The sequence below is a fragment of the Sinocyclocheilus grahami genome, unplaced genomic scaffold (assembly GCF_001515645.1).
Source record: "Sinocyclocheilus grahami isolate Dianchi unplaced genomic scaffold, SAMN03320097.WGS_v1.1 scaffold3015.1, whole genome shotgun sequence".
Taxonomy (NCBI): domain Eukaryota; kingdom Metazoa; phylum Chordata; class Actinopteri; order Cypriniformes; family Cyprinidae; genus Sinocyclocheilus; species Sinocyclocheilus grahami.
In genome coordinates, this window is record NW_015508185.1 from 14,056 (window position 1) to 25,185 (window position 11,130).

General features: G+C 42.7%; 3 protein-coding genes across 3 annotated transcripts; 2 read left to right on the top strand and 1 right to left on the bottom strand.

Annotated features, from left to right (window-relative positions):
* Positions 1–315: 315 nt before the first annotated feature.
* On the bottom strand, positions 316–767 carry LOC107575923 (histone H2A-like). Its single transcript, XM_016262232.1, has one exon. The coding sequence runs from the start codon at positions 749–751 to the stop codon at positions 365–367; it is 387 nt and encodes a 128-aa protein (XP_016117718.1). The 5' UTR covers positions 752–767; the 3' UTR covers positions 316–364.
* Positions 768–4,079: 3,312 nt separating this feature from the next.
* Positions 4,080–4,714, top strand: LOC107575925 (histone H1-like). Its single transcript, XM_016262235.1, has one exon. It carries the CDS (start codon positions 4,096–4,098, stop codon positions 4,711–4,713), a length of 618 nt encoding a protein of 205 aa, XP_016117721.1. The 5' UTR covers positions 4,080–4,095; the 3' UTR covers position 4,714.
* A 653-nt stretch (positions 4,715–5,367) lies between these two features.
* On the top strand, positions 5,368–5,822 carry LOC107575924 (histone H2A-like). Its single transcript, XM_016262233.1, has one exon. It carries the CDS (start codon positions 5,387–5,389, stop codon positions 5,771–5,773), a length of 387 nt encoding a protein of 128 aa, XP_016117719.1. The 5' UTR covers positions 5,368–5,386; the 3' UTR covers positions 5,774–5,822.
* The last annotated feature ends 5,308 nt before the right edge of the window (positions 5,823–11,130 follow it).

An 11,130-nucleotide genomic window follows, 5' to 3' on the forward strand; every position in this document is an offset into this window, starting at 1 on the left:
ACAATATACAAACTTACCGATCTTGGTGCGCATTAGTTTCATCTCAATTTTCTTTTTTTTTTCTAGCTTTCTATTTTGTGGTGTATGCATATATTATATGTACCCAGAGCTACTGGAACCCACACAAAAAAAGTCCTTGTGTTTTTGATTACACTTGACAAATAAAGATCATTCTGAATCGCCAGAGATGGTGGATATCATGAATGTTCATAATTGTAGGATTTAGTTGATATAATGCTTATTTGGCTGCACACATTTATGGCATGTTATTCCTAGCAAATCAACCATAAAAAGTGCTCTGGAATAGATAAAATGGGTGGCTCTTAAAAGAGCCTTTGTGTTCCAGAAACAGACTAGAACGCGTCTACTTGGCTTTGGCGGGCTTCTCGCTCTTCTTGGGCAGCAGCACGGCCTGGATGTTGGGCAGCACGCCGCCCTGAGCGATGGTCACTCGGCCCAGGAGTTTGTTCAGCTCCTCATCATTGCGCACCGCCAGCTGCAGGTGACGGGGGATGATGCGGGTCTTCTTGTTGTCTCTGGCGGCGTTTCCAGCCAGCTCCAGGATCTCAGCGGTCAGGTACTCGAGCACAGCCGCCAGATAGACGGGAGCTCCGGCACCGACGCGCTGAGCGTAGTTACCTTTGCGGAGATGTCTGTGAACACGACCGACGGGGAACTGCAGCCCTGCTCTGGAGGAGCGACTCTTGGCCTTCGCTCTCGCCTTGCCGCCGGTTTTGCCTCTTCCACTCATTCTCGGTTGTATAAATTCTTACGTTAATATCGCAGAAATAAATCCGTGAGTCCCGCTCTACTGTATTTAAAGGAGCGTACCAGTCGCCCATTGGTTTAGAGTCTGTAAGATTTCAAACCAATCACTGAACTTCCCTCCAACACTGACCGCTAAAGCCACGCCCACTTTATGACTGCTTCAGTTAGACACAGATATTCATAACTTCAAAGGCAGAAGCGATATAAGAATTTTTTTTAAATATTTGCGATATAAAATTCAGTCGCCAGACCTTAAATATACTGATGTGAGGACAGAAAAATAAAAATAAATAAAAAGCAACATTTTGCTCATTTGAAAGATGTGTGTTAGGACCGAGGTGCACATGTAATACTGTCGCTGGACACTCAAGCGCTATATTAATACTTGTTCTTCAGGAATGCTCTTACACATAAGAAGCAAAAATAGAGGTTTGTAATAAATAAAGCGCAGGTATAAACTTGAGTTGCGCAGATTTTGAATCAAAGCAATGTCAATGCAATTTGGGAACTACATCAATCAAATCTATGTGTGTGAAAATATTCAGATGTAATCTCCTTTGTAATCGTTAACATTTTCATAAGTAACTTTTTTTCTCAGTAACTGTAACAGATTACGGTTAAATGTATTTAGTAAGTAAATTACATAATTCTGTTACATGTAACTAGTTACTCCCCAACACTGGATATGATTAATTTTGGACATTGAACATTGTCTAAAAAAAAATACAAATAAAAAACCTAATATTTGCCATTAATATCTGTAATGCAATGCTATACAGTCGTTGCCCACATTCTTGTGTCATTCAGTCAGAAGACACTCATTCATCAAATAAAAAAAAACATAAACATAAGAAAATGTTTCCCTACATGCGGTGTCTTACTTTAAATGATGAGCAGTCTTGTTTGGAGTGAATTTATTAGTATTTATTTGGATATGGAAGTGTAACAACAATTAAAGTGTTTTGTGTTTCTGTACAGCAGCGCTCACCTTTGTTCTTTAATTAGGTTATGAAGTACTATCTTCATTGCATGCCTATATATTATTCCAGTTATTGACAGTTCAATAATACTGGTGCTGGCCCACCTGAAGGACATCACTGGACCCTTGCTGGATCCTCTTCAGTTTGCCTACAGAGCAAACAGGTCTGTGGACGATGCAGTAAACATGGGACTGCATTACATCCTGCAACATCTAGACAGACCAGAGACTTATGTGAGGATCCTGTTCGTGGACTTCAGCTCGGCCTTTAACACCATCATCCCAAACCTCCTCCTGCCCAAACTAACTCAGCTCTCCGTGCCCACCTCCGTCTGTCAGTGGATCAACAGCTTCCTGACAGACAGGCAGCAGCTAGTGAGGCTGGGAAAATACACATCCAGCACCCGTACGATCAGCACTGGAGCTCCTCAGGGTTGTGTTCTCTCTCCACTGCTCTTCTCCCTGTACACCAATGACTGCACCTCTAAAGACCCCTCTGTCAAGCTCCTGAAGTTTGCAGACGACACCACACTCATCGGCCTCATTCAGGACGGTGACGAGTCTGCTTACAGACAGGAGGTCGAGCAGCTGGCTGTCTGGTGCAGTCTCAACAACCTGGCGCTCAACACGCTAAAAACTGTGGAGATGACCGTGGACTTCAGGAGAAACCCCTCTGCACTCCCCCCACTCACCATCATGGACAGCACTGTGACTGCAGTGGAGTCATTCAGGTTCCTGGGCACCACAATCTCTCAGGACCTGAAGTGGGACACTCACATTGACTCCATTGTGAAAAAGGCCCAGCAGAGGTTGTACTTCCTTTGCCAGCTGAGGAAGTTCAACCTGCCACAGGAGCTGCTGAAACAGTTCTACTCCGCCATTATTGAATCTGTCCTCTGCACTTCAATAACTGTCTGGTTCAGCTCAGCTACCAAATCTGACCTCAGAAGACTACAGAGGGTAGTCCGGACTGCTGAGCGAATCATTGGTACAACCCTCCCTTCTCTCCAAGAACTGTACTCGTCCAGAGTGAGCAAAAGGGCTGGCAGAATCACTCTGGATCCCTCACATCCAGCACACTCCCTCTTTGAACTGTTGCCATCTGGTCGACGCTACAGAGCTCTGAGCACCAGAACGACCAGACACAGGAACAGTTTCTTCCCTCAGGCCATCCATCTCATGAACTCATGAACACTTAACAATAACTGTGGAACACACACTATTTATTCACTCATACACTTATTTATCTAACACACACACTCAGCTTACACCTCAAATTTGCACATAATATACAGTACCTGTACAAAAAAAACCTGTCTATTGTAATATACCTGCACACACAATTGTCAATTTATATATTTTTATTCCTTATTTGCTTGTTCTATTTTAATTTTTATTATCTGTGTTTTTGTTCTGTCACTGTCGTTCTGTTACACTGTGGAAGCTTCTGTCACGAAAACAAATTCCTCGTATGTGTAAACATACCTGGCAATAAAGCTCATTCTGATACATCTGTGTATTTCTGGACGAACTAAAGGCACCTGAAGGCCACACATACTGTATATATGACAGGTAAAATACTTCATTAAGAGTTAAATATTTCAATTGTGATGGTTTTGTACATGATTTTAAAGTTAATTTCTGTCTGATCAAACTAGAGAAATCACAGTGAACCACAGCTCTTCTCCAGATATCAGAGTCTTTCTTTCATTTTTTTCCCTTTATGCTGTTCTTCAAAACTGTGACACATACACCAGTTTGATCTGTAGCTTGACAGAATGTCATAAAACTTTAATATTTAATTCTAGCATAGTGCAAACACTGAAGGTTGCAAGACTCAGAATGGGACAGTGAGCTTTGACATGCCTCAAGTTTTTGTTTGCTTTTAATCTTAAGATTATTTTATTTCTAACAACACCTTTAATACTTCTCAGTATGTGTTTTATACAGTTTAGGAAGAAGGCTTAAATGTGCTTTAAATCAGGTTTAAAATGTTTTTTTGAATACACTGAGGACGCGTTCAGTGTGTTATTGGCTTTTGCGGTGCTTGATGCTCGCCTTAGATTTGATCTGAAGGTGGATTAAATAAACATTTCTCCTTTGTGTATTTTAATCTCAAAACGCCAAGAGCCTCTGTTTGGTATTGACCTTGTCCTTTACAGCGTCGAACTATTTTACCATTTCAGTTTTGCACTAAATGTAGGAGAAGAAAACACAAGCGTGAGGGACTCGCGTAAACACCGAGCGGGAAGGTTGAGTCTATAAGGTTCTCATGTGTTGTTTAAGAGCGCTGCGCTGCTCGAGCGACTCTCACTCAGTGTTGAAGCAGCACTCGAAAGATTGCAGAGATGGCAGAAACCGCCCCAGCTGCTGCCGCCCCGCCGGCCAAAGCACCCAAGAAGAAGTCTGCAGCTAAAGCCAAGAAAGCAGCTGGTCCAGGTGTCGGTGATCTGATCGTTAAAGCCGTGTCTGCGTCCAAGGAGAGGAGCGGCGTGTCTCTCGCAGCCCTGAAGAAAGCTCTCGCCGCCGGCGGCTACGACGTGGAGAAGAAGAACTCCCGCATCAAGCTCGCCATCAAGAGCCTGGTGACTAAAGGCACCCTGCTGCAGGTCAAAGGGACCGGCGCCTCCGGCTCCTTCAAGCTCAACAAGCAGCAAACCGAGACCAAGAAGAAGCCGGCGAAGAAAGCGGCTCCTAAAGCGAAGAAGCCCGCGGCCAAGAAACCCGCTGCTGCCAAGAAGCCCAAGAGCGCAGCGGCAAAGAAGCCCGCCGCTAAGAAATCGCCCAAGAAGGCCAAGAAACCCGCTGCAGCCGCTAAGAAGGCGACGAAGAGCCCCAAGAAGGCGAAGAAGCCCGCGGCGCCTAAGAAAGCAGCCAAGAGCCCCAAAAAGGCCAAGACTGCAAAACCCAAGGCGGCAAAGCCTAAAGCTGCCAAGCCGAAAAGAGCAGCTCCCAAGAAGAAGTAAAGACACTGTTTTATTCCACAACGGCTCTTTTCAGAGCCACCCACTAACTCTAAAGAAAGAGCAAGACGCTTTTGCCTTAATTGCTCCTCTCATAAAACATGCCAATAATCAAACTGTTTTCGTAGTGATTAAGTGTATTATGGATTTGAAGAGCTTTAATCTGACATTGCTTTGATTCAAAATCTGTGCAACTCAAGTTTATACCTGCGCTTTATTTATTACAAACCTCTATTTTTGCTTCTTATGTGTAAGAGCATTCCTGAAGAACAAGTATTAATATAGCGCTTGAGTGTCCAGCGACAGTATTACATGTGCACCTCGGTCCTAACACACATCTTTCAAATGAGCAAAATGTTGCTTTTTATTTATTTTTATTTTTCTGTCCTCACATCAGTATATTTAAGGTCTGGCGACTGTGAATTTTATATCGCAAATATTTAAAAAAATTCTTATATCGCTTCTGCTTTTGAAGTTATGAATATCTGTGTCTAACTGAAGCAGTCATAAAGTGGGCGTGGCTTCGGCGGTCAGTGTTGGAGGGAAGTTCAGTGATTGGTTTGAAATCTTACAGACTCTAAACCAATGGGCGACTGGTACGCTCGTTTAAATACAGTAGAGCGGGACTCACGGATTTATTTCTGCGATTTTAACGTAAGAATTTATACAACCAAGAATGAGTGGAAGAGGCAAAACCGGCGGCAAGGCGAGAGCGAAGGCCAAGAGTCGCTCCTCCAGAGCAGGGCTGCAGTTCCCCGTCGGTCGTGTTCACAGACATCTCCGCAAAGGTAACTACGCTCAGCGCGTCGGTGCCGGAGCTCCCGTCTATCTGGCGGCTGTGCTCGAGTACCTGACCGCTGAGATCCTGGAGCTGGCTGGAAACGCCGCCAGAGACAACAAGAAGACCCGCATCATCCCCCGTCACCTGCAGCTGGCGGTGCGCAATGATGAGGAGCTGAACAAACTCCTGGGCCGAGTGACCATCGCTCAGGGCGGCGTGCTGCCCAACATCCAGGCCGTGCTGCTGCCCAAGAAGAGCGAGAAGCCCGCCAAAGCCAAGTAGACGCGTTCTAGTCTGTTTCTGGAACACAAAGGCTCTTTTAAGAGCCACCCATTTGATCTCTTACAGAGCACTTTTGCTTGAATCACAACGCTTTTGATAATTAAATTAAAACCAAGTAACTTAATAGTGTTTAGCACATGAACAATGAAGTTTCTCACTTCTGAACTTCACTTTAAAATAAATAAAGGTATAAATCCTAATAAAACATGTTTACTAGCAGTGCGAGATCTCCGAAAAAGACCATTTATTAAGATGTTAATTTAAGGGTAGGCAGATTTAATTAGCTTGTAAACAGACGGAAATTATATATATATATATATATATGTATATATATATATATAGTTCTAATCCGAGCTCGACATACTCTTTGGAAATTATGTGAACAAAGAAATATCCCAAAAAGAGTATAAAGAGGAGTAATATGTATGTAATGAGTGATTTACTCGCAAAAGATGTAAACAGTACAAAGCATCTTGAGCGGGAGACACAGTTCCTCCGTCTGTTTGAAAACTAGAGCCGCAGTCATTGGCTAGCAGTCGTGTGCAGACGTCACACATCAGCCAATCACAAGCTTCTGAACCCTCGTGACGCCATCCTGAGACGCTTTAAAAGCTGGGGCAAGTTCAAGCTCAAAGCGGTGTGCTCTGTTTTACTACGGTTTCCGGGTTGAACACATGTTTCCTGGAAATGGAGTGCAACGGGGTTAGAGATGCGTGTTCTCTTGTTTGGTGGGCGTGTCAAACATGTCAGCCAATCAGCAGCAGCATGTATATAAACCATGCGGTATTAAAGAGACAGTTGCACAATGTAATTAACATCCAAATAAATTCACAAGAGCAAGTATATTGTTTGCACATGCCTATTTACATTAAAGGCAAAATAACTAAAATAATAAGAGCACAAGTATAGCTCTGGAACTTCTTTAAGTCTGTCTAAATATCATTTAGTAATTGCAATGTCTTCTATTGTGAGCTAAATACTGATTAATGTAACATAAAAATACTATACATATTTATATATTTTGCTATTGTATTGTGGAGTGACACTTTCATAAACTTTTCTATACTCCTCTGATTATATAATGGTAAATATTACAATAACACAGCACAACAACAGTGATCAGCAATAATGATAAGCCTAATACTCACACTAAAAATAATAAGGTCATATAGATCCTAACACAGTCTCGGAGGTAAGAAGTGGATTATCCTTCACCTGAAATACGAGGCAAATGTTGGATCACAATAATTAGGAACCACAGTTTCCACAAACCCCTTCACTCGATCGGGATGTTCTCCTTTATTCTGGAGGGCAAGGGCAGTGACTGTAACATCGAACGTATTTTGCAGTATTAAACACGTATTTATACAGATTTCATCAGGCTCCGCAAATTCTCAGCTGCCATAGCTGCAACTCTTGCGTCATCAGAACAGTGTGTTCAACACACCACCGTTTCCGTTTAAAAAATGGGTTTCTTTAGGAAGCTGAACAACGTTATCCTTCCCTTACAACCAAAAACACACTTCTTTGGATTGGAGACGTTCTTCCCGAGCGAGTCCCGTGCAGCGCTGGCGCCGGATGAAGCGTGGTGATGGGCGTGATCTCGCTCTTGCTCTGGTCGATGCGTGTGCGCGCGCGCTCCTCTGGGAGAAATGCCCATATAAGGAGTTTCACCCTCGTCTACGTCATGAAGAGCCATGATCGAAAAAAACTCTCCGAACTTTTACGAACCCGGAAGTAAGATTTGTGGCACATAAATACTCTGTCATACGTCCACATTTTTTTTTTTTTTTATTTTTCCCTGCTTCGCCAGGAAAACCCATACGAGGCAAATGTTGGATCACAATAATTAGGAACCACAGTTTCCACAAACCCCTTCACTCGATCGGGATGTTCTCCTTTATTCTGGAGGGCAAGGGCAGTGACTGTAACATCGAACGTATTTTGCAGTATTAAACACGTATTTATACAGATTTCATCAGGCTCCGCAAATTCTCAGCTGCCATAGCTGCAACTCTTGCGTCATCAGAACAGTGTGTTCAACACACCACCGTTTCCGTTTAAAAAATGGGTTTCTTTAGGAAGCTGAACAACGTTATCCTTCCCTTACAACCAAAAACACACTTCTTTGGATTGGAGACGTTCTTCCCGAGCGAGTCCCGTGCAGCGCTGGCGCCGGACGAAGCGTGGTGATGGTCGTGATCTCGCTCTTGCTCTGGTCGATGCGTGTGCGCGCGCGCTCCTCTGGGAGAAATGCCCATATAAGGAGTTTCACCCTCGTCTACGTCATGAAGAGCCATGATCGAAAAAAACTCTCCGAACTTTTACGAACCCGGAAGTAAGATTTGTGGCACATAAATACTCTGTCATACGTCCACATTTTTTTTTTTTTTTACTTTGTCCATGCTCAGCATGAGAATCCAACTCTTTAACAGTGTAAACAACTCTGAATGTATGACATGGCAGCGGCGGCAGCAACAATACTACAGCGAGACTAAAAGTTACGCCTTCTTTCTTTGCGTGAACATTTGGGTGCATTATGCTAATATTTCCACATAGTGAGGTAGATATGTTATACGTGTTAGAACGAGCTGTTTTAGGGGGGCGTGGCAGAGTCTTAACTTTGATAAAGAATATCTCTTTGGTTTCGAGACTTTAGTCTTTGCAACTTCAGGGATCTTATCTATGCACAATCAGCTTGTAACACTCCAAAGAGAAAGGAAAACTTGAAATCGCATCATATGACCCCTTTAAAGATTTCACTTGTTTGGCTCATTTAAGGGATTAAATCCATAGGATTCAATGGGCCCCTCTAGTGGCTGTAATCATAAAATGCAATTTTATGTAATTTTGTTCCCCACCAGATGGCATCAGAGACACTCAGTGACCTAAAGGTCCTGATGGATCGTCATGTTTAAAGTATAAATATGCAGAAATTGTGTCTTTCTTTGTTTTTTTTGTTTTTTGGTGAAAAAATGTATAAAGATATGCTCATTTTCATAAAAATATCCATAATTTAATGTGAATAAAATAAAAATCACCAAAAATGGACCAATATAAGCTTTCTGGGCCAAAAATAAAATTTGTGTCATTTTTGGCCTTCGGGTCATTTTGACCCGCGAGGGACAGTTTTGTTATAGGTTCGGGAGGGACGGATGAGGGTTAGGCCTTATAGGTATGATATACCCTTTGGCTCATAACATCCACTGGAGTGGACAGATGTATTTTCTGTCACAGAAAACACATTTACATGAGAAACATTGTTTAAACCTGAATACAAGTATTTCTGACATCCTTTTTAGCTGAAAAATATGTATTGCACCTGTCTGGTTTTCTGTGAATAAAACGATTTAACACTTATTCCTAAGGTATTTGGTGCAGCTCCTCTTCCCTCCGCCTTCCTGAATTTATGATACAATATCTCACAACAAAACAAATAGTTAGAAAGACAATAATTAAATGGAATCTTAGACATGGCTTTGGGGGTTCACCACTTGGTGTTTGGGACACGGTACTACAACCTAAATCAGTGGTTCTCAACCTTTTTCTCCCCCGGGCCGCACTATGGTCCAAGTGCAAGTCTCGCGGGCCGCACGCGTATCATTTATTACGTCAGCAATACAAACCAACCTGATTTATAATATTATAGCCTAAATATTATGAATGAGCCTAATACATTAATTGTTAAAAAAAATAACACCCAATTTTGTGAACTTCGGCTCGAAAGGAGTAACAGCACAATCACAGGCGGAGTTTCACTTTTCTGTGTGGGGGGGCACCCACAGACGAGCCACGAGCACTTTGTTATATGTTCTACATTTCATGTATTTATGTAACACATATTCTACATTAAAAAAATAATTTAGAATGAACAATAACTGCTGTACAAAGAGTAAAAAAAAGAAAGAAAAAAAAAACATACCTAATGCAGAAAAGCCGCCTCTTTTTCCGAATCGCGCAGATGACCACTATCTTTCTTTCTTCTCTTCTGATCAATTTTCAGTCAAATCGTCTTCTGTGTGCTAGATCAGAGCTAGAGCCCTGCATTTCAGCCCGGGCCCGATGGGCCCCGACTTTTTTAGGCCCCCAGGGCCGGGCTTTGGGACAATTTTCACGTCATAGTTCAGAGAGGGCCTGTCGAGGCAGGGCCTCGGGCCTGTTTTAGGCTTCTCCTTATTTTTATATTTTAGACATCCATCAATAAGTGATGAAATAAGATTGCCGCGCTGGTGGAAACAATGAGACCATTTTCCCAGTGGGCTGACGCACTTAAGGGGCTGACTAAATGTTTAGTTTTTTTGCCAAGGACCATCAGCGAGCAGCCAGTGACCCATTGGTTTGTCTCCTGTATAGTCAGCGTAAACCATCCAATCACAATGCTCAATGCACAAAGTTCCGTATCAGTTACAAAATATTATTACTTGCCTATAAGGCCCTTAATGGGTTAGCTCCTGCGTACCTAGAAAGAAAAAAAAAACATACCTAATGCAGAAAAGCCGCCTCTTTTTCCGAATCGCGCAGATGACCACTATCTTTCTTTCTTATCTTCTGATCAATTTTCAGTCAAATCGTCTTCTGTGTGCTAGATCAGAGCTAGAGCCCTGCATTTCAGCCCGGGCCCGATGGGCCCCGACTTTTTTAGGCCCCCAGGGCCGGGCTTTGGGACAATTTTCACGTCATAGTTCAGAGAGGGCCTGTCGAGGCAGGGCCTCGGGCCTGTTTTAGGCTTCTCCTTATTTTTATATTTTAGACATCCATCAATAAGTGATGAAATAAGATTGCCGCGCTGGTGGAAACAATGAGACCATTTTCCCAGTGGGCTGACGCACTTAAGGGGCTGACTAAATGTTTAGTTTTTTTGCCAAGGACCATCAGCGAGCAGCCAGTGACCCATTGGTTTGTCTCCTGTATAGTCAGCGTAAACCATCCAATCACAATGCTCAATGCACAAAGTTCCGTATCAGTTACAAAATATTATTACTTGCCTATAAGGCCCTTAATGGGTTAGCTCCTGCGTACCTAACTAGTCTTCTACCACGCTACAATCCATCACGCTCCCTAAGGTCGCAAAATTCTGGACTTTTGGTAGTACCTAGGATAGCAAAGTCCACTAAAGGAGGTAGAGCTTTTTCATATTTGGCTCCCAAACTCTGGAATAGCCTTCCTGATAACGTTCGGGGTTCAGACACACTCTCTCTGTTTAAATCTAGATTAAAGACACATCTCTTTGGCAAAGCATTCAAATAATGCATCTCATAATCTTGTACTGCAGTTATATCTGATCAAATGCACATTATTATTCGTTAGTTAAACAAATCATTTTTGCTTGGTTGGAACAGCAGCTAAGCTAATTATGT

Coding starts and splice junctions, on each gene's coding strand:
- LOC107575923 (XM_016262232.1), bottom strand. CDS start 751: ATGAGTGGAAGAGGCAAAACCGGCGGCAAGGCGAGAGCGAAGGCCAAG.
- LOC107575925 (XM_016262235.1), top strand. CDS start 4,096: ATGGCAGAAACCGCCCCAGCTGCTGCCGCCCCGCCGGCCAAAGCACCC.
- LOC107575924 (XM_016262233.1), top strand. CDS start 5,387: ATGAGTGGAAGAGGCAAAACCGGCGGCAAGGCGAGAGCGAAGGCCAAG.